The sequence below is a fragment of the Atheta coriaria genome, unplaced genomic scaffold, assembly GCF_025399875.1.
Source record: "Atheta coriaria isolate IRGN ID8LTWV9N9 unplaced genomic scaffold, Caltech_Dcor_3.1 hic_scaffold_3_pilon, whole genome shotgun sequence".
NCBI lineage: Eukaryota > Metazoa > Arthropoda > Insecta > Coleoptera > Staphylinidae > Dalotia > Dalotia coriaria.
In genome coordinates, this window is record NW_027045445.1 from 9782361 (window position 1) to 9803829 (window position 21469).

Here is a 21469-nt window from a genome sequence, read left to right on the forward strand (position 1 = left end):
CAACGCGAGTGCTGGTTGGAAATTTACTTCAATTACCACCAACAGATGGCGCACGTAGTACTATACAGAAATCTGTAATGCTTATATACAAAGAATGTGTACGAACAAGTTTATAATTATAAGTATTTGGTATAACGTCTAAAGAAAACGTTAATCTATTATTGATACAGGATGATAACAATATTATACGCAAAAAATGATGATTTACTTGTTTTATTTATTTAAATGTTCGCTAACAATGCTAAAATATATGTAGAATCGAAAAATACACAGACCTGTAATAAACATGTTAAAATGTGTAACTTTCTCTTCCGAAATTATTTTCTATTCCATTAGTTCGGTTTTGTTTGTACGTAGTTAAGTAGAATAAAATAATCATCTTATTAAAAACTCTAGACCTTCACGGCAATAAACACACTTAAAACAAGGTGAATTTAAAATTAAAATGTAGGTATAATCGATAGGTTTAGTTGCGAGCTCGCGCCTTCTTCATTGGAATTGAATCAGATGTGTTCAGTTCGTCTTCGGATCTAAGTCTGCGCTTAGAATATCGTGGTTCTGGGGTCAGTGTCATAGTTTTACTATCAGCAGCAAACCCTACCTTCTTGCTCACCTTAACAGTGGTAGTTTTGACACCCTTCACTTGTCTGGTTTTAATTTGTACAACTTCTTCCTCTCCTGAAGTTGGTGTTGATTCAACTTTGCCTCGTTTACTACGTTTCACAGGTGTTGCTGCTTTTGTTTCCGCGGGAGATGTTCGTTTTGTTGATGACTTCTTAGTGGGTTCTTCTTCAACTTGTGGTGATGTTTCTTCAGTGGTTTCTGCTTTGGCTCCACGACGACGTTTGACCGGTGTGGCTGCTTCTATTACTACGTCTGGGATTTTCTGTTTTCCACGTCGAGGTGCTTTTGTTTTCTTTGCAGATTCTTCAGGGACAACTGATGACTCGTCATCTTCTTTTGTTTCGGTTGCTTTGCGAGTCCGGCTGCCCCGCACAGGTTTCTCTTGTACTTCTGCTGAAGTATCAGCTTCTGCTTCCTTATTTTTCTTCTGACTTTTCGTTGTTTTCTTAACAACCTTTGCAGGCGTGGATTCTTCTTCATCTACATCTTTTTTAGCAGTAACTTTACGGCCACGTCGACTGGTTGTTTTAACCTCGACCTCTGGTTCATTTTCTGACACTGCTTCCACTTCTTCTGTAGATTCTTCTTTTTTGTTGGCTGCTTTTCCCCGACGACTTCTGCTAGTTGCTTTGACCTCCTCAACTGATTCCTCTGCGGATGTTGGAGTTTTCTGACCCCTTCTAGTTCTGGTTGTCGCTTTCACTGCTTTCACAGGCTCCGGCTCATCTGCATCAGATTGGTTTTTGGTTTCTTCAATGGATGGTGATGTTTTCTGTCCCCTTTTACTTCTAGCAGTAGTTTTCACTTTTTTAGCAGGCTCCGGCCCATCGTCATCAGATTCGTTTTTGGTTTCCTCAATGGATGGTGATGTTTTCTGACCTCTTTTACTTCTTGTAGTTTTCACTTCTTTAACAGGCTCCGGTTCATCAACAGATTCATCTTTAGTTTCGTCATCTTTCGATGCTTTTCCTTTACCCTTACGACCCTTTGCACTAACAGGAACTGCTTTAACAGGTTCAGATTCCTCTACAGTTTCAGATTCATTTTCACTTTCCACAACTTCCATTTCAACTGCCTTACCTCTACGACTTCTGGTAGTCGCTTTTACTTTCTTAGCAGGTTCCGGTTCAGTGTCCGTCTCGGCAACTTCCTTCTGAGCAGCCTTACCCCGACGACCACGAGTAGTAGACTTGCTTTCTGTCACTACTTCCTGTTCAGGCTCAGGGTCTGCAACAGATTCAGTTTCAGAGGTAGATTCCGCCCGACGTTTTCGAGTGCTAGTTGTTTCCTTGGCTTCAGAAGTATTTTTAGCTCCCCTTCTCGTTCGTGTGCTCTGTTTTGGAGTTTCTTCCACTTCTTCTACTGGTGCAACATCTTCAGATTTAGCATTTCTGCGACTACGCTTGCTCTTTTTCGCGGAAACTTCTTCATCTGCTGTTGCAGTAGCAGGTGTATCAACTTCAGCAGCCTTCTTTCTGGTTGTTCGTGTAGATCTACCCTTCTTTGACGATTGAACTTGTTCTTCAATATCCTCATCATTTTCTACATCACGTTTTGATTTGCGTGTAGGCTTGGTTTCTTCAGGAGATGCCATTAATTCAGCAACTCCCTCCACATCAGAGAGATCATTTTTAGGACCCTTGGTAATTTTAGGCGTTGCCCACAACTGTTTCAATCCTTGGGGATTAGACAAATCGTTTTTAGGCTGCTTCTGTGGTTTTGGTGTCTTAAGCAATTTTTTCAAACCTTTTGGACTGGTCAAATCATTCTTAGGTTCTTTTGTTACCTTAGGCGTAGCTAGCAGTTGTTTAACACCCTTCGGATCGCTCAAATCGTTCTTAGGACCTTTCATTACTTTGGGTGTGGCAAGCAACCGTTTCAAACCCTTGGGGCTTGTTAAATCATTCTTAGGTTCCTTTTGATTTCGTTTCGACTTTTTAACTACTACTTCAGATTCAGCTTCATTTGTATCAGATTCGTTCGATTCCATTTCCACCATGCTAGCCTTTTTCTCAGACTTTTTAACTGATCTGGCTGGTGTTTTCGGTAACAGCTGCGGCGTCTTAAATACATTATCTTCCATGTTTGGCGTTGCATTCACCTTCTTCGTTAATTTCGGTGTAATATCTTCAGCTATGCTTGCCTTCGATTTCCTCTTTGAAGCAGATGCGCCATCGTTAGCATCAACAACCATTTTGGGGTTTTAATTTCAGGTACATCGGATTTTCTTGATTTTAAAGATTTCCTTGATGACGAAACTGTTTTGTCAGTAGACTGATCATCATCGGCATCAGGTGTTGCTGTGTCTTCATCTTCATTATCAAATATCTCAATGCTCAAATCTTGATCAATCTCTGCTGATTTTATTGCGCTCCTACGTGTAACATATTCTTGAGTTGATTTCCTACTGCTCTTTCTAGATAGTACTTCACCAGTCTTTTCAGATTCACCATTTGTAAGTGTTTTCCTTGCAGAGCTCTTCCTTGAAGGTGGATCTTGAAGAGAATCGTCAGATTCACTGATTTCAGGTTGTAGGTCATTGGATTCATCAGCTGGTAGTGAATTTGTTTTGGCCAAAGATTTACGGATGCTTTTTCTTGATAGAACTTCCTGTGGAGTGTCTTCTTGTTCTGAAGATTCAGGTTTGCTAATTGTTTTCCTCACACTCTTCCTAGATGAAGCAGTTGTGACTACTGAACTATCACCATCTTCATTCTCAATAGTTACTCCTTTACCCATGGACTTTCGGATACTTTTTCTTGGTTCGGCTTCATTTTCTTCAGTTGAGTCAACTTTGTTGAATGTTTTCCTCACACTTTTCCTTGAAACGACAATTTCTTTAGGAATATCTTCTTCATTTGAAGTTTCCTCCTCCTCCTGGTCATTGGAATCTTCCTTAGCCAATGACTTCCTAGAACTTTTCCTTGAAGCAGTTGATTCTTCCACAATCTCATCATGTAAAGATTCATCATGTTGAGTTGCTTCATCTTCAGATGATTCAATAACTTCATTCAAAGACGTATCTTGTTGAGATGTTACTGATTTATTGAGAGTTTTCCTCTTATTTTCAGCAGAAGACACAACCGAGTCATCAATCAAATCGTCATCAGAAATATCATCATTTGTATCGTTGAGAGTGACCACAGCAACAGATGTATCAGGCTTGCTTAGTGCTTTCCTCACACTTTTCCTTGAAGAAACAACTGGTTCTTCGGATGTTGATGGTTCTTCCTCAGCAACATCATCTACATCAATAGATTCAACGTTAGCAACAGATTTTCTAACACTTTTCCTTGAAACAACTTCATTCGTTGATTCATCATGTTCAGATGGTAAATCTTTTTCACTCTCTTCAGAAGAATCAATTGGTGCCTCTTCAATCACTTCTTCACTGTTAATATCATCATTTACCTCAGTGTCAGCGGAGGCGATCTTAGCCATTGACTTTCTAACACTTTTTCTTGATACACCTTCATCAATTGATTTACTTTGTTTAGGTGTTTCAATTTTGTTAAGAGTTTTCCTCACACTCTTCCTTGAAGAAACTACTGGTTCTTCGGATGTTGATGATTCTTCATCAACAACATCATCTACATTAATAGATTCAGCATTTGCAACAGATTTTCTAACACTTTTCCTTGAAACAACTTCATTCATAGATTCATCATGTTCAGAGGGTAAATCCTTTTCACTCTTTTCAGAAGATTCAACTGGTGCTTCTTCAATCACGTCTTCATTGTTAATATCATTTACCTCAGTCTCAGCCTCAGTGGAGACGACCTTAGCCATTGACTTTCTAAAACTTTTTCTTGTTACAGCTTCATCATTTGATTTACTTTGTTTGGGTGTTTCAAGCTTGTTAAGTGTTTTCCTCATACTCTTCCTTGAAACGACAACTTCTTCTACTTCTGGCACATCTTCTACTGTTTGCTCTTCATCGGATTCGATAACAATTGAAGAATCATTGTTAGCAGCATCAATAGCCTTGACAGATTTTCTTGAACTTGAACTCTTTCTAGACGATACAGCGGGTTCAACGTCTTCAACCTCGAAAATATCATCATCTGCATCATTCAATTCTTCATTAGCCAGGGACTTTTTAGTACTCTTCCTTGAAACCACTTCATTCACGGAGATTTCAGATTTATTCAGAGTTTTCCGCACACTTTTTCTTGCAGAAACTGCTAGTTCTTCAGGAGTAGATTCATTCTCTGAATTCTCCTCTTGTTCTTCAGCATCATTTGTGGTCATATCTTCAATAGCTTCTGGAGCGAGTATTGATTTCTTTGAACTCTTGGTAGATGTCACAATAGGTTCCTCAACTTCTTCATAAATAATATCATCTTCTACTTCATTGGAATCAATCTTTGCCATAGACTTTCTGGAACTCTTCCTTGACACCACATCATTTGCAGAATTATCAATTTCGGATTTTCTGGATTTGCTTGGGGTTTTCCTTGTACTCTTTCTTCCAGAAACAGTTGGTTCTTCAATCATATCAACATCATTTGAATGTTCCTCTTTGTCCTCAGATTGAACAGCAGCTAAAGATTTCCTTGAGCTCTTCCTGGAAACAGCCACAGGTACTTCCACAACTACTTCTTCTACAGATGTATCATGTTCAAGCACTTCACTGTTATTAAGAGCATTTTCAATGTTGCTTTCAGAAGTAACATCGGGATCTTCTGGCATGTCTTCATCACTTCCACCTTCCTCCTTTTCTCGGATGGAACCACTGACTTTCTACTACTTTTCCTTGCTACTATCTTCGGTTCTTCATCAACAGCATCTTCAACCGCTGATTCTTCAACATTTTCTTCTTCAATAGATGCTTCAGGTTCATCTTCTTCATTTGTTTCACCGACTTTCTTCCATTGAACGGTGATGGTGTCGGCATGTAGCACACCCTCGGTTTTACGTGCCTTTCTGTAAGCTTTAGGCGCGGTCTTCGCTGGTAAAGAACGTCCGCCCTTCCTTTTAACAGTCGCTGTAGAGTCAATTGTTTCCACGTCTTCATTTTCTGCTGGGATGTTCATTGTCACACGTTTAGACTTTCGTGTAGACTTAACAGCAACTTCAGCTTCAGGCTCTTCCACTAAATCCTCTACATCCTTATCGATATTTTCATTGGATAAATGTTCAACCGAATGCTCCACCCATTTCTCAACTTCAGGATCAACATCTACCAAATATCCCTCAGTTTTCCTACTGGCGATCTTTGAATTCGCCTTGGATTTTGCCGGAAGAGATCGTCCATATGTACGTGTTACTTTCATAATCGGGAAGATGTCATCCTCATCGTGATCCAGCGCACTCACGCCAGACATATTAAACACACTGGTAACACTACTCTCAGCATTCTCTTCTTCAACTACTATACTCTTCGCTACCGGAGTTTTCATCAATGATTTAACACCCGACATGCTCACATCATCCGTATCTTTCTGTACCTTGGGTGTCTTCATTAAACGCTTGACACCAGTAAGACTTGCGCCTTCGTTGACAGCATCTTTAGATACTCGTGGCGTTTGCATCAATTTTTTCACACCGCCAACATCAGTTAAATCATTGAGTGGTTCCTTCGGCAATTTCTTTGCAGCCTCGACCACTGGTGAACCAAAATCAGCGTTTTCAAAAGTAACGTTGTTCTTGACATAGAGAAATGATGACGTATCCACTGTCTCACACGTGGTATTATTCGACTCGGGCTCGTTTTCTTGATTAGAAATTCTGTCCGATAACGAACGCCTTGTGATAGTACGCTTTGTTTGTTTGGGTTCTGTCATTGCTTTTCTTGCCAACAAATTAACAGCTGGACTTGCAAGCATTTCGGAATCTTCTCCTGCTAAAGCTTCTAAATCGTTATCGCTTGATAAGTCTTGTGAAGTGAATGAATTCATTTCAGGCAGAGTAGTTTCCTAAATTTAAAAAAAATTAAATTAAATAAAACTACACATAAAATGTTATTAATAACTTACTGTAACGACTTTCAATCGCTTTCTAGAAGCCTCCTCAGTTGAAGTATTTGAATGTCGCTTGCGTTTCCCGCCAATTACCAAATCAGACCCACTAGTTGTGGTCGTATCCAACACAGAACTGGATTCTTCATCAACATCCTCTGTGCTAGTCTGTTTGAAAGACTCTTCTAAGTTCTTCGTAGATTTATTACCTGCCGGAGTAGAAGAGATTGGACTCCCGGCGCTTGAATTAGGCTCCTCAATAAAGACCTATTTGACTTTTGCTTGGTTGCAACTCATTGCTTTCAGAATCAGTTTCTGGCGCTGAGCATTCATCTGCTGATGAATCTATGACACTTGCAACGTTACTTTCAATAGCGGAATATCCAACAAGCAAATTAGTTTTATGAACGCTCATTGGCGTCTTCAGTGCAGTTTTAGGCGTTTTCGACTCAGGCGTGTCCAGAACAACAACACTCTCATCATTCTGAGTGAGACGTTGGATAGATATATCCTTTGCTTTGGATTTGCGACTACGCAGCGGTGTCACATCTTCCTCAATTGGTGAATCAACAGTTATCACTGAAGTGTTGTTTAACGGCGTAGTTAAAAGATCTTCATCATCCTTGGTAATCATTTCCGTCACAGGCGTTTTGAGTGCCTCTTCTCGATCAACGGTAGACGAGGAACTTTCACAACCTTCTGGTTCGACGTAGGACATCTGAGAGAGATTCTTGAAGATTGCAGAGTGGCGCAGACTCGGTCGGATTGCACTTCTCGGCGTGCTAACCGTAAATCTAAACACGACGAGAAATTACGCATTAAAATCACATTTTTAAGCTTCGAACAAAAAGACTAAACATAATACGGTCTACAAGCGACGTAAAACAAGTCGACCACGATCGGAACAATACATTTTACACAAATACATGATGAAAACGACAATAGAATCCTAATAGTACTTCTAGCCTTACTAATTTCGCAACTAGATACTCAAATATCAAATAAATACGACAGAAACAAAGTAAAATAATAAATATACCCGTCGACACAACGCAACCTAGTAGTTTTCGTCGGATGCGGAGTTTGTGGTGTCGAAGTTTTTAACCATTGGATATTACAACCATCATCCGCTAATCTAGAAGTTGTATAACACACCAAATGCTAGCCCATTCTACACCACACACGATTTACTTACGCTTTCCGGGCTTTATCCTCCGGCGATTGGGTCCTCTTGGCATCCAGACTTGCTGATCGACGAGCCTTCAAAGTTTTCGGTTTTTCTGGTCTAATGTATAATAACATTTATGTAAATAGGAAAATTGCAGAATATGTAAACAAAATGTACTTACTGGGGTGTTAATAAGTTACGTTCCAGCACTGTAATTCGTTTTAATCTCTTTAAACGCTCGATATTCTTCAGCTTTGCTTCTCTGATAATCTGAATAAATATATATAATAATGTGTCATAAAATGTTACTATAGGAATGTATTAAAAATTGAAATGTGTGTTTGAAACATAACATCATGTATTTTATGTCTAAGTTTTAAAACTTGTGTTCGGTGGAAAATTGTGGATTCGCATTTGGAAAAAAAAAAACTGTTTTATCATCAAACTTTGTTGATATTTTTTGAATAAAATTCTAGTTTTAAATATTTTTTCACTTATGATGGCAATTACATATATAAAATTCTTGAAATTGATCAATTGAAGAATTCGCATAAAAGTGGCTAAACAGAATAAGAACTGTGTTGGCACTTGAGGAAAACTATGTGATAAAAAGATTAGCAATAAAGATACTATTGCAAAGTCAATATGTGAATTAGTTGATATCCGTAGTAAAGACAAATAAATATAGACAAACATCTATGTTTTCTAGTGAATAATAAAAACTAAAGAAATAACAACTAATGCAATTATGAAATGGCCCAAGCAGAATAAACATTGTAAATTTTAAATGATTTAAATATAAATCGTCGTGAACTTAGATCAAGCATAATATGTGAATCATCATTTTTATTACGACTGTGTTTTAGAGACACGGCTCAAAACAACCACGCAAAATATTAAAAAAAAAAACATATTTGGATGCTAATAGACATAAAATTGATGATATGCATAATTACATATTAAAATTAAATCAATCAAATTCAACATTTAGACACAGGAATAACAAAAATGTTACTTCTTACCTCTGGCTCAAGAGATGAATTTTCATACCTAAACCTCTTCCCCATTACAGAAAATGTATCATTGGGCAATAGAAACATCTCAGGTGCTACAGATTCATTATTAATGGGTACAGGATTCTCCTTGCTTTTGTTAACAAGAGTAGCCTGGAAAACATAAGTACAAATAGGTTACAATCTACCATGGTGCATATAAACAATAAAATGCATATTATGCTATAGGTTCTGTTGTGTTAACTTACAAGCCCATTGTTTTGTATCCGCACGATGCAATGAATGGGATCGACATCATCGCGGCACACTTTAATAATCGCCTTCGGATCAGAGCCGATCGTAAAATTAGAGCAACTCAACGGAATCTTTGTGTATTTGTCGCCGACACGGGCGAACACCTTCAAGACCCCCCATTTGCTGCTCGAATTAGTCGTCATCCTGGATTGTATTGTTTCTAGCCAATCACTATAATAAAACCGCAAATTTATATATTGTGCAATATGTGTAGTCCAGCTTCACTTGGCTTGGTTTGACTTCAACGGATTGGACAAGCGCTGGAGTTGTGTCTTGGGTTAAACGACGCATCACACCAAAAGTTCGTTAGGTGCGATGTTGGAATATGAATAAGTAATAAATGTTTTACGTACCAGAACAAAAGACATCTTTACACTTGAATTTATTTAACGATGGAACACTACGGCACAGATGAACAAAGGGTTATGACCGAGCACATTCACAGCGTATAGGTACACAACTTGTTGCCGCCAAAAGCTTAACGGAAAATAAACCGGTAGCGCGACGCGACCGATGCTTATGCTCTCCACGACGTATTAACCGACGCAGTTGCAAAGCTTAGAGCACGCAGGGTTGCAACCGTCAGTTGCTTTTGAATATTTTTACTGCGCATGCGCAATAACATGTAGCTAGGGAATTTCTTGAATAGAGTGAATGCTTTTGCAGTTTTATTAACAAGTAATAAAATAATAATGACTTATAATTAATTAAACCATTATTTGTATTTTTGACACAATAAATAAGTTTTCTGAACAAATATCTAATTTATTCAATACAATACATGAACTAAATTTTAAAAATGTTCACTAGCGGCTTGTTATTAAACTAAAACCAATATTAGCAAAGTTCACAATCTAAACTGTATTGTTACGGATGTCAGTGAAATGTCAATCACTTTGCGACGATTGTTGTATTTGTTTAGAATTTTTGTTTAACTTGCCAAATAAATAAAATAAAACAAAAGCGAAGCGTAAACCAAACGGTGGGTATTACAGCCAATCATTAAGTGCACTTATTGCCAACAAATGGATATCACTTTCACTTATAATATGCAATGTTATCACTATTTTATCTTTAGCATTTGCAGCCATGGCTCACTCAAGTGTGGTCCCCAGCGGCAAACGCAAAGAAATCTACAAGTACAATGCGCCATGGCCTTTGTACAGCATGAACTGGTCAGTGCGACCCGACAAACGCTTCCGGCTTGCGCTTGGCAGTTTTGTAGAGGAATACAACAACAAAGTACAGATTGTTTCACTTGATGAAGAGAACAGTGAATTCACACCAAAGAGTACTTTTGAGCATCCATATCCCACAACAAAAATCATGTGGATACCAGACAGCAAAGGAGTATTTCCAGATTTACTAGCAACTAGGTAATGGAATAAATTTTATCTTTAAAAATCACAATCAGTTAATAATAATTGCTTTCTTATTGAAATTTAAAGTGGTGATTACCTAAGAGTATGGAGAGCAGGTGAACCAGACACACGCCTTGAATGCGTCCTTAACAACAACAAAAACTCCGACTTCTGCGCGCCGCTCACAAGCTTCGATTGGAATGAAGTGGACCCAAACTTAGTAGGCACCTCATCCATTGATACAACCTGCACAATATGGGGATTAGAAACCGGGCAAATGATCGGAAGAGTAAATCTAGTCTCTGGTCATGTAAAAACACAACTTATCGCACACGATAAAGAAGTGTACGACATTGCATTTTCACGCGCTGGTGGCGGTAGAGATATGTTTGCCTCTGTGGGCGCAGACGGTTCAGTCCGTATGTTCGATTTAAGGCATTTAGAACACTCGACCATTATCTATGAAGACCCTGCGCATACACCTCTACTACGTCTTGCGTGGAACAAACAAGATCCAAATTACCTCGCTACAATCGCAATGGACGCCTTGGAAGTAATAATTCTGGACGTGCGAGTTCCATGCACGCCTGTCGCAAGACTGAACAATCATCGTGCGTGTGTGAATGGCATAGCGTGGGCGCCACATTCAAGTTGTCATATTTGCACCGCCGGTGATGATCACCAAGCGTTAATCTGGGATATTCAGCAAATGCCCAGAGCTATCGAAGATCCGATACTTGCTTACACTGCAGCCGAAGGAGAAGTCAACATGATTCAATGGGGCGCTACGCAACCCGACTGGATTGCGATATGTTACAATAAATCACTGGAAATCTTAAGGGTGTAATGTGTAAATATTTTCTGCTGGCTTTTAATTTATGAATTAATTTAAATGATAAGTTTTACTTATTTGTAAATCCAATTAATAATGCAATTTGACGATTTTGTATCAGAGTTTGTGTGAATATGATTTACATTTGTTGTAGAAGTTTAGAAATCTCAGAACTACAGACTGATGAAATAATAATCAATGCGATACAGCCATCGATGAATACACTGTGTCGCTCTTCATTTATTTTATCAGTGTCACAATATATCACAGTAATACAATATTTTACATTGTAATATGTAGCATTATATTACAAGAATATCGCAGTTTTGTATATACCGTAAAATGTAAATCAAGGAATGAAGCGAGAACGCGTCATTGATGTATTTATAAAACAAATGTATTTGTATCTTGAATAGAACGAGTAAAGGTAAAAATAATGTAATATCTGCTAATATTAATTGTATTATCGCGGCATAAGTGGTTAAAAATGCGTGAAAGTCAATCAAAAATTATGATTTTATATAAATTGCATTGAAAATTAAGTTCAGTGATTAAATTTATGAAGATTTCATTGAAAATAGTTTTTTTAGTCAAATTTGTTAGATTTTATGATGTCAAACATTATGTACAATCAAATCTTTACAAAACTAAAGGCAGAACTTAATTCTGAACCAAATAGAATACAATTAGTTCACAGGAAACTAATTTATATCAATTACTATTGATATATCAGTCATAATCTAATTATTTTACTTTATTCTGTAAAATTAAGCAATTTTTTGCAAATTTATTTACAATAATCATAGTCAAGTCTTAGAAAACGTAACACTAAGCTTATAAAACTTTTCTTGTGACTGAAACTAATAGCGCCTTGAAAAATGTGAATTCATATCACTCTTACCCCTCTGAATGTTATTCAAATTGGCCTTAATTCGACTCTCGACTGTACTGGAACTCGTCGATTTGATATACTGCTTCCTTGCAAAGTCCTCATCGAATTTCCTCTCCTTCGCTTCTTTCTCATCTTCATCCCGATACCGTTTGATATTTTTCGACCGTTCAACGTCTTGTTCCTGTGCATTTTTTGCATCTCCCGTAACATTTCTTCTTTTTCCGCTGATGTCAATCGCTTAGATCTGTGTTGCTTCTTTTGCGCGACTAATTCCTCTTTCTTCGCTGCTAGAGCTTTGGCTTTTCTTCGTTCAGCGCGTTCTCGTGATGTTGAGCGAGATCTTCTTGCAAGCTCTATCTGCGTGCCGTCTGATTTGACTAAACCCCAGTTTTGTATTTTTGGTCGTCCGCCATTATCATCGGAATCGTCCGAATTATGCCGATGTCGATGAGAGTAATCTGGTGGTGGACGTTGCGGACCAATTCTATTAGTTTCTCTAGAATTTGATTGGGATCGAGTTCGGGATCTACCTCTGGATATTGAGCGGTTTTTATTTCTAGAGCGGGACTCATTTTCTTTATCCCTACGATGTTTTTCTTTTCTGTCATCGTCTTTTCTTGATTTTGAACGGTTTTGTTCTTCACGTTTCCTGTGAGCATGTTTATTGTCATTATCTGAGTCGTAGTTCTTTTTATTTTTATCTTTTGACTTCTTCTTGGAGATCTTGAACGTTGTCTACTGTTATTTTTAGCATCATGTCTTTTACTTGTTGATTTCTTCTTTCTTTTATCATCTTCTGAACTGCTATCAGAATCTGAATCTGATTCAGAATGATTTCTTCTATGTTTCATCTTTTTCTTTTCACTTTTCTTTTTGTTTTTATATTTATTCTTTCTTTTATCATCTGAATCAGAAGAAGAATCGGAATCACTACTATCTGATTCTGAATCAGATTCCTTTTTCCTTTTCTTTTTATTCTTCTTCTTCTTTTTGTGTTTCTTATCCTCTTCAGAACTGCTGCTACTTGAAGAATCAGAAGAAGATTCTTTCTTTGTTTTCTTCTTCTTTTTCTTGACTTTCTTCTCATTTCTGATTTTATTTTCTTTAATTTTCTTTTTGTTTCTAACATGTTCATCAGAATCATCTTCATCACTTGATTCATCACTATCAGAATCAGTCAATTTACCATCCATAATATCCCTTAAATCTTCTTCAGTTAACTTACTCTTCAAAGCATTAAACTTATGCATCAATATAATGTCTAAATCTTTTTCCTTTTTAGCCTTTTTATCAATTACATTGTCATCCAAATCATCATTATTCTGTTGTAATAATTTCAACTTCTGAATGAGAATCTCATCCAGATATTCCTTCTTCTTCTTTTTGGACTTTTTCTCCTGTTTACTCAATGCTTTCTGTAATTTTTTCAACTGCACAGGATTCTGCAAAAACTGCCTTCTAGTTTCCTCTTCTTTTTTCTTGATTGTCAGAAGTGGATCTTCCTGTAACTTAGCTTGTAGATCAACCTGTTCAGCCAATTGTTGTTGTAGTTTATAATCACGAATCGACGGCGGAATACACTCATGTTCCACATGATTTTTTGGAGGAGCAGCTGTACCCAACTGCTTTTGTTTCTCTTCAGCATTCAATTGTTCCAATGACTTATCAACTGTACGCCCTAGTAAATATTCCTCGCGATCCACCAGACTATTAGCACCTTTATACATCCAATCCAACTTCTTTTCGGCGTCATTTTGATTAAACATCTTCAAAGTTCTTCTAATCAAACACTCCGCATAGGTTTACAACGTTAATAATCACAATATTTGCAGGTTAAACTTCTCTGACAGTTTAAAAACAGTGACCGCCTAACCTCCACCACTTCTATTTCCAATAGTTTTAGTGAATAAAACATAAAATAAAATGAAACTCCACTGGATACAATCCGCCAAGTCAAATTTGAAGCATTTAAAACAAGTTACTATGTTACAACACCCATTTACTACGTAAATTCATGTAAGTGCTTGCATAAATATTTTCTAGTGCGAGATTCGATGTGTTACGATTGCAGCGCCACACATTGGCCACTTATATAGTTCCGTCATCGCTGACACCGCATGCAGATGGCAGCAGCTGTACGGAAAGCATGAAAATTACAAACTCGCCACCGGCACCGACGAACACGGCACAAAAATTCAACAAGCCGCCGCACAACACAACACACCGCTGGAAACTTACTGCGCGAATATCTCCGATAAATATCGCGAACTCGCAAAGGTATTCAGCGTAAATTGCACGGATTTTATTCGTACGACTGATGCTGCACATGAACAGGCTGTACAACACTTCTGGGTGAGTAATACATATTTAATTTGATGAAACATTTGATGATGTAATTAAACCGGCTTGAATGCCGGAAAAGATTAACTAAGGATTGAAGTGCGCGCCATCCGTTCGGCGAATTATTCCGTTTGTGGTCTCTTCGAGAGGGCGCACACATTGCACTCTCATGATCATGCTATTAAATTAAGTGGATCGTTTAAATTTAACCGGAATCACTTGCGATGCCTATCGCCTGAGGGTGGAATGTGTGGTGTGTAGGCTTACGAAAATTGCCTAAATAAACAATTGGGGGGCAAATTGTTCACAATGGACAAAAATTCTATTCAGAGTGATGATGTATTCTTACTGTTATTCGAAGTGGTGTTGATGAAAGTAATCAACTTTTAACAAATAGTTTGCGTGCTTTTTCCTTTGTACTCGTGTGTATTTTCAAAACTAATTTACGTTTAGTGAGAATGGCGCAGTGCGGTCGAAGCAAACAATTCCCCGGAGTCGTGCAAGGATGGAGCATGTGTGGTTTGCAATATTTGTATTGGGAAATGAGGTGGAGAAAAATCATTGAGGCATAAATTTTTAAATTGCTCTTGTGGGGATTTGAATGTTGGGTTTTCACGAGGTATGTCAATTTTGGAAAAACTATTTCGTGTAAATTTACCCAGGGGTGCAATAAAATTCATTAAGGAGAAAAAACTTTCACCAAACAAATAAAAACCCTTAAAATTAAGAACTTAGCCCATGTTTGTGTTTTTATAACACCTTTCGATGTTTCAATCGCACTTTTAGGTGTTACGGGCCTGCAGCTTGCGTTTTTACGTTTCTTACCCCCACCACTTTTTGCTGGTTAAACATCGCTTTAAAATGCAAGCGCTCTGTGCGCACAGAGCTCAGTTGTGCCTGAAATTTCCCGAAATCAACTGTAAATCAATTTTTTCTTTCTCTCGCTTTTGTTCATCAGTTACTCATTTATAGCGTCAAATTATGCCCTTTTATTCATTTGGCAATTAAGTTTCATTTAATTAGATAATTTTTCCTATTACTAATAAATATCATGATCGTGTTTTTGAGCAAATTACTAAGTATATTCACAGATTTAAAAAAAACTTTTCAAATAAATGTTTCCTCTTTACCAAAAGTAGAAACTCATATTAACATGCAACAGATGCCAACTTTTAACTACATAATATTTTAACTCGACTAAGATTGTAAAAGGACTACTCCTCGAAAACTAGAAACAACTCTGATAAAGTGCCACGAAAGTAGATTGAAGTACGTGCAATGTGGCCTGTGGTATCTCCAAGGCATACGACGCAGAAGGACCAAACCGATGCACATAAACTTTGAACACTTCTTATTTCGACAACTTTACTCCACCACGAGTACCATTATTCTCGCCTCTCTCTACTTAAAATTTAATTCTAATCTCTTACATCACCCGGAGACAATAAATTGAACATTGAACATGACGTCATTATATTTTCTCTCCGCCAAAAAATAAAACTAAGCAAATTTGTTCTCGAAGCGGGCGATCCGAGATAATGGTCACGTCTACTCGTCGAAATACGCCGGCTGGTACTGCGTCTCGGACGAAACTTTCCTGACAGACTCGCAGCTCAAAGAAGCACCCGCCGCTCGCACCGGCGAAATGATAAAAGTTTCGGCCGAGAGCGGACATCCAGTCGAATGGACCGAGGAGCAGAATTACATGTTCGGATTAAGCAAATTAGCCGATCAAGTCAAACAGTGGATTCTGAAAGGTACGTGCGCCTTCTTTCGCGTTCATTTGCAGCGTCTTGCGCGCTGTCGAAGAAAATGGCAAAGTGGTGGCTAACTTTTTTGCAACTTTCAACGTTTCAACTTGGCACACCTCGGGCAATACGCTGCTGTTATATTATCTTTGACATTTTGTTATTAGTTTCGAGTGTTTCGGATTAAATAAGTTTTATTCCGGGCTTCACAATGATAAAAAATCAATAATGAACGTCAAGTCAAGTTATTTTTAATTTCAGGCAAATATTTAAAAATTTTAACTTTTATTAAGAAGTATTTTTGGATTTGTAATGTTTTTGGGGATTTTTTGATGCAATATTAGTATTTTTTCTACTTGCGTCTTTAAAATGCCATTTATCACGGTTTTGAGGCACAAAAATGATACTTTAAGCACGGCTGTTACTAAAGTAGTTAATATAGTATTTTGAATTCACAATACATTAAAAAAGGTTAAAATTAAACGTCAATCTAATATAGTTATTTACTTAAGCGTTTTTATCATGAAAATAAAGAGTTTCTGCCACATTTTGACGTTTGTAGCCCTCTGGTGGTCAAATTGAAAAGTTTTGCAATGTATTTTTAGTTGCCTAATTTATTCCCTTCATGAAAAGCTCTATAACTTAGTAAATATGCTTTATACATATACAGAAACTCAAACAATACAAACTTCAAAATTAAAATTTTGTTTTTTAATGTTAAATGCAAGGAAAAAACTACTCCACCTAATTTTAAATAATTTATCTCCTAACAGATGACACAATCAGACCGAAAAAATTCCAAAAAATCTTGCTGGACATGATGGACGAAGGAGTGCCGGACGTGTCGATCTCGCGGCCGACGGCGCGCGTCCACTGGGGCGTGAAAGTGCCCGAAGACGATACGCAGACCGTTTACGTCTGGCTGGATGCACTGGTGAATTATTTAACCGCCACCGGCTATCCGCACCCCGAGTACACACGCCACTGGCCCGCCGACCTGCACGTCATCGGCAAGGATATTTTAAAGTACGTACACGAATTCTCTTTTCACAAAAGAAAAACGCAAACGGAGAAGAAAAAATTATAGAGATTATGATTTATTGAGGTGGGTGGTGAAGGGATGGCACTAAATTTCCACAAGCGTCAAGAGCAGCCGCTTAAAACACGAATTATTCATGTTTTCAATCTGTTTTAGTATTTTATGTTTACTTTAACAAATTATTATTTAATTTAAATCAAGAGACATTGGTTAATAATAGGCTTCGAAGGAGTATATTATTTTACTCGTATCTTATGTATGCGCGAGTTATAAATTGTTTAGTTTGCGTTTAATGTTTAATTACATACGAAGTCGAAGTTCAAGTTGTGCGTTGTGGTCGCATAAGTTAATTTTGCTTGTGTTTTCACATCGGAATACCACGAGGAGAGGACTTTCGAGGACTTTTGGGTCTTACACAAAACTTACTTTAGAATTTCTCCGCCAAAACTAACGCCATATTCCTAACAGGCTTCATAGCACGCTACTAAATAACAGATTTGTTTATTTGTTTGTTTTATCATTGTGATAAGCACTGTTTCGCAATGTGTGGACTTTTTAACTTTGCTGGTAGTGTTATTCCAGTATACCAAAGTGGTATATATGCGTATAATAACAGAGTAGCAGCAGTGCTAACTCAATAATTACGAGTTTGCTGTTGGGTCGGCGCGTCTAACGAGGATACTGCTTAATTAAACGGCAGCGCGGCTCGTAAATCTCGCGACGTTTTATGGTCTCTTCGTTATTGCTGCTGGGTCGTTTAGGAGTCAATTATTGAGAAAATATAATAGGCAGGAAGTATTTTTGTTTTGTAATTGTTTTAATGTGATTAAGGTTTAAAAGATTAATTTTATGATTGCATGAGAAATTCAATTTAATTCTAGTTTAATCAAAAAGTTAATATTTTGCCAAGTTAATTTTTATATAATTTTTATGTTTTATATATTTTCGTACTAGCTTTTGCCCGCGACTTCGTTCCGGTAGTGTTTAATTAAAATGTAATTCGTTTTTACTCCCTTGTTCTAGACATAGTATGTGTCAATTCTATCAATAAGAATCGCAATTTTATTTTAGCGAAATTAATTATATAAAGAATTGCTAATAATGCACTTCAGCGCGCCATCTCGGATTCAACTATTTAACTATAACTATGATTGAATCTCAATAACAACTTTTTTCTTATTGAAAAGGGCTGTCTTTAGGGTTTTCCTGCTAATTATTCGAATTTTTCTCGCCGTAAAAACCATCCTTGGACTTTAAAGAACATTTAAAAAAAAAGAATTGACCAAATTGATCAAGGCGTTGTGGAGTTATGCGCGTACCAACAAATTTTGCGATTTATTTTCAAATTATAGATTCTTAGTGTTAAGATATTACCAAAAATCATCCAAGACATCAATAATCATAAATTTACTCGATTTAATGATATTTAATGATGGATTTTCTAGAATTATTATTGGATCATGATCAACTGTATCAACTTTCATCCCTTATTTTACGCCCTTCAACTAATATTTATGCAACAAAAATTAGTCTATTTGCCTTTCCTTAGTCAAAAATATTTCTAAATCAAAATTTATGAAAATTAGTTCAGTGGTTTTCGCGTGAAAGTGACACAAACAAAAAAAAATTTTCTTGTATAAAATTCAATTGAAAATTTTGTAATAATAATTAAAAATCCTAAGAAATTCCAAAATTTTCAACCAATTAATTTTAATGGACGAAAAACTTATGTCGGTCAAATATTATAGCTCTGACCCTGTGAAAGATGACCCATCTCCTAATATTTCGACTATTTGATTTGTTAAACGCGCATTGTTTAGTTTGAATTCCCGATATTATTATTCGAGTCTCCAGATTGATGCTAGATGTGAGATTGCTACGCAAATATTTGTCGAATATCATGCGAATTGAATATCCGCGATTTAACATTCAACGATATTCAACAATTCGAAGGCGCATTGTGTGCTGTATGCTTCCTTTATTCCCTTGCCTTTGGCCTCCTCAACGCTGTTAGAGTCGGTGTTTGTCGACGGTACAGTTATAGTTAATGCAATGCTGGCGGAGGCCTGGAAGTTTAATTGAAAACGCGCACCCAGTTTGGTGACCGGAAAATAAACTCCCTTCGCGCACCCGGAAGCCGCATCAACAGCCTGTATATTATTAAATTTACAATTTTATTGCATGTATTGTAGTAAGCGCGCTCAAGTTTCGGCTTTGGCCTGCATCGCAAATTGATATCATTTACATTTATATGAAATTTAGTTTCAATTTTTTTCTTGGTTTTATTTTCTGGACGAGCTGGGAGAGAAAAAGATCGGCTTTGGAAGTGTATATTTTATATTTTTATTTCGCGCAGATTTCACGGGATTTACTGGCCTGCGTTTCTAATGGCAGCGGATGTGGAGCCGCCGCGTTCGATACTCTGCCATTCGCATTGGACCGTCGACGGTGAGAAGATGTCCAAGTCGAAGGGCAACGTCGTCTGCCCAATCGACCGGAGCACGACTTACACGCCGGATGGATTTCGGTACTTTCTGCTACGTGAAGGTGTAGCTCACAGTGACGGAAGTATGATTTTTATATTTTATTTAAAAGTAGTTTTTGGTTAAAAAAAAGTTTTATCTGTCGATTTCATCAATAAGATGCATGATTTTCTTTTAAAGAAATGAAAAATGGTAAAATCCACTTTAACGTCATCTGGGATTCAATTATTCAACTATAACTATGATAAAATCTCTATTCAAATTTTAATCTCGTATTTAACACTTTTTACTAACAATTTTAATATTTTAATAGTTATTCTCTTATTCGGGATGCAGACGAGTCCAAAAAATCTTAAATCATCAAAATCTATCCAGCCGTTCATGAGTTATAAGTGTAGTAACTAACACTTAACCTTTATTTATAGGTTATTTACGTGTTACCAGCGCCACCTATACTAATATCTTATACGTATTTAATTGTAATCCAATTTATGTTAATTGAATGCTGTTTGTTCAGATTACAGTGAAACGAAGGCGCTGCGAATATTAAATTCCGAATTGGCGGACACGCTCGGCAACCTATTGAGTCGGTGCTGCGGCGTGGCGCTCAATCCGGAGCAAGTGTTTCCGGCCCTCGAGCCTGAAGCCCTCAGGATAATTTCCGCCTTGGACGTGACGCAGCGACTCATGGCGTCTGTCGCTCAGCTGCCAGGTACGCAATCGATTTCAAATTTATCTCTCCGAATCTAGTTTTCTTATGTAAAGTGTCAAGTGTCACGCTACACTACATTACAAATCAAATAATTTTAAAAGTAAAAATTTTATTTTTTTTATTTTGTATTTTGGTGTTGATGTTTAGAATTGGCTGAGAAGCATTACACCGAACACAATTTCTATAAAGTTGTGGACGCGACAATAGCGACTCTTCATTGCGCCAATCTGTTCTTCGAGACGCTGAAGCCGTGGGAATTGAAAAAGTCAACGGAGCGACGCCGCGAGCTCAACGCCGTGCTGCACGTAGCACTCGAGACGCTGCGCGTGTGCGGCATCGTCCTGCAACCCATCGTGCCGAACATCGCAGCGAATTTATTAAATCGAATTAATATCGAGAGCGGCGCGCGGCGCTGGGCGCACGTAACGAAATTGTCCTGGCGCGATGCCAGCGTTCAATCGCGACAACTTGCGTCTGATTCCGGCGTGCTCTTCAAGCGCATCGTCGTCGACGCCGAAATCCCGCCGGCGAAACGCACGAAAGTCAAGGGTAACAAGGAAAAAAAGCCGAAGGTGACGACGGAAATCAACGAGGCGAAGCTGGTGAAGGAGATGTAACTGCGTGTAACTGTGCAGGGGGTGAGGAGAGCGAAAATTACGACTTTGAAGAATTTAGCGGCGAGATGAGGCGCGATAGGCGAGAAATCGTTTAAATCGCTTTTCTTGTCGGCGCATTTTAAGATGTTATCAAGAGCGTGAATGAGATATTAGCGATGTAGAATGGAAAATAAATCCATTTTATTGTGTTTCCATTAAATAAAATAAAAAGATACAAAGGAAAAACTCACCTTTTTTACCAACTCACGCATCGGTTGTATGAAACATTGAGGTTATGTTAGAGAAACGTATTTTTCAACTAAAATCAATCAAATTATTAAATTACAGCGATAAATTATATAGAACATTAAACTTACCACTATTATTAAACGTTGTATACAACTTTA

The 21469-nt window shown here is 37.6% G+C and overlaps 6 protein-coding genes across 8 annotated transcripts; 2 read left to right on the forward strand and 4 right to left on the reverse strand.

Moving 5' to 3' along the window:
- Positions 1-466: 466 nt before the first annotated feature.
- LOC135803777 (uncharacterized) lies at positions 467-2707 on the reverse strand. Its single transcript, XM_065317469.1, has one exon. The coding sequence runs from the start codon at positions 2705-2707 to the stop codon at positions 467-469; it is 2241 nt and encodes a 746-aa protein (XP_065173541.1).
- On the reverse strand, positions 2559-5454 carry LOC135803549 (myosin-11-like). Its single transcript, XM_065317192.1, has one exon. It carries the CDS (start codon positions 5314-5316, stop codon positions 2758-2760), a length of 2559 nt encoding a protein of 852 aa, XP_065173264.1. The 5' UTR covers positions 5317-5454; the 3' UTR covers positions 2559-2757.
- A 1148-nt stretch (positions 5455-6602) lies between these two features.
- Positions 6603-9337, reverse strand: LOC135803550 (uncharacterized). 2 transcript variants are annotated; one of them, XM_065317193.1, is made up of 6 exons: positions 9014-9337; positions 8775-8918; positions 7934-8022; positions 7780-7869; positions 7624-7719; positions 6603-7378 (listed from the first exon to the last, which is right to left on the reverse strand). In XM_065317193.1, exons 1-6 carry the CDS (start codon positions 9200-9202, stop codon positions 6841-6843), a joined length of 1146 nt encoding a protein of 381 aa, XP_065173265.1. In that variant the 5' UTR covers positions 9203-9337; the 3' UTR covers positions 6603-6840. The 2 variants fall into 2 exon arrangements, with proteins under 2 accessions (XP_065173265.1, XP_065173267.1); XM_065317195.1 differs by lacking the exon at positions 7624-7719 and having other exon boundaries at positions 9014-9334.
- A 570-nt stretch (positions 9338-9907) lies between these two features.
- On the forward strand, positions 9908-11694 carry LOC135803551 (DDB1- and CUL4-associated factor 7). Of its 2 annotated transcripts, none has more exons than XM_065317196.1 (3): positions 9908-10041; positions 10138-10435; positions 10508-11694. In XM_065317196.1, exons 2-3 carry the CDS (start codon positions 10149-10151, stop codon positions 11265-11267), a joined length of 1047 nt encoding a protein of 348 aa, XP_065173268.1. In that variant the 5' UTR covers positions 9908-10041; positions 10138-10148; the 3' UTR covers positions 11268-11694. The 2 variants fall into 2 exon arrangements, with proteins under 2 accessions (XP_065173268.1, XP_065173269.1); XM_065317197.1 differs by having other exon boundaries at positions 9923-10041; positions 10147-10435.
- Positions 11695-11979: 285 nt separating this feature from the next.
- LOC135803552 (pre-mRNA-splicing factor CWC22 homolog) lies at positions 11980-14012 on the reverse strand. Its single transcript, XM_065317198.1, is given in 3 exon segments — positions 11980-12339; positions 12342-12828; positions 12831-14012. Coding segments are annotated over 3 exon segments (1794 nt in total). The 5' UTR covers positions 13911-14012; the 3' UTR covers positions 11980-12112.
- Positions 14013-14066: 54 nt separating this feature from the next.
- Positions 14067-21308, forward strand: LOC135803779 (methionine--tRNA ligase, mitochondrial-like; the record flags this gene model as incomplete). The annotated part of the gene is made up of 7 exons (XM_065317472.1): positions 14067-14160; positions 14216-14496; positions 16007-16241; positions 17006-17258; positions 19628-19839; positions 20272-20466; positions 20614-21308. Coding segments are annotated over 7 exons (1740 nt in total), but the record flags the coding sequence as incomplete, so codon positions are not given.
- Positions 21309-21469: the final 161 nt, after the last annotated feature.

Coding starts and splice junctions, on each gene's coding strand:
- LOC135803777 (XM_065317469.1), bottom strand. CDS start 2,707: ATGGAAGATAATGTATTTAAGACGCCGCAGCTGTTACCGAAAACACCA.
- LOC135803549 (XM_065317192.1), bottom strand. CDS start 5,316: ATGCCAGAAGATCCCGATGTTACTTCTGAAAGCAACATTGAAAATGCT.
- LOC135803550 (XM_065317193.1), bottom strand. CDS start 9,202: ATGACGACTAATTCGAGCAGCAAATGGGGGGTCTTGAAGGTGTTCGCC. Junction 8,919..9,013: donor GGATACAAAACAATGGGCTT/GTAAGTTAACAC, acceptor TATGTTTTCCAG/GCTACTCTTGTTAACAAAAG. Junction 7,870..7,933: donor CGTAACTTATTAACACCCCA/GTAAGTACATTT, acceptor ATTATACATTAG/ACCAGAAAAACCGAAAACTT.
- LOC135803551 (XM_065317196.1), top strand. CDS start 10,149: ATGGCTCACTCAAGTGTGGTCCCCAGCGGCAAACGCAAAGAAATCTAC. Junction 10,436..10,507: donor CCAGATTTACTAGCAACTAG/GTAATGGAATAA, acceptor TGAAATTTAAAG/TGGTGATTACCTAAGAGTAT.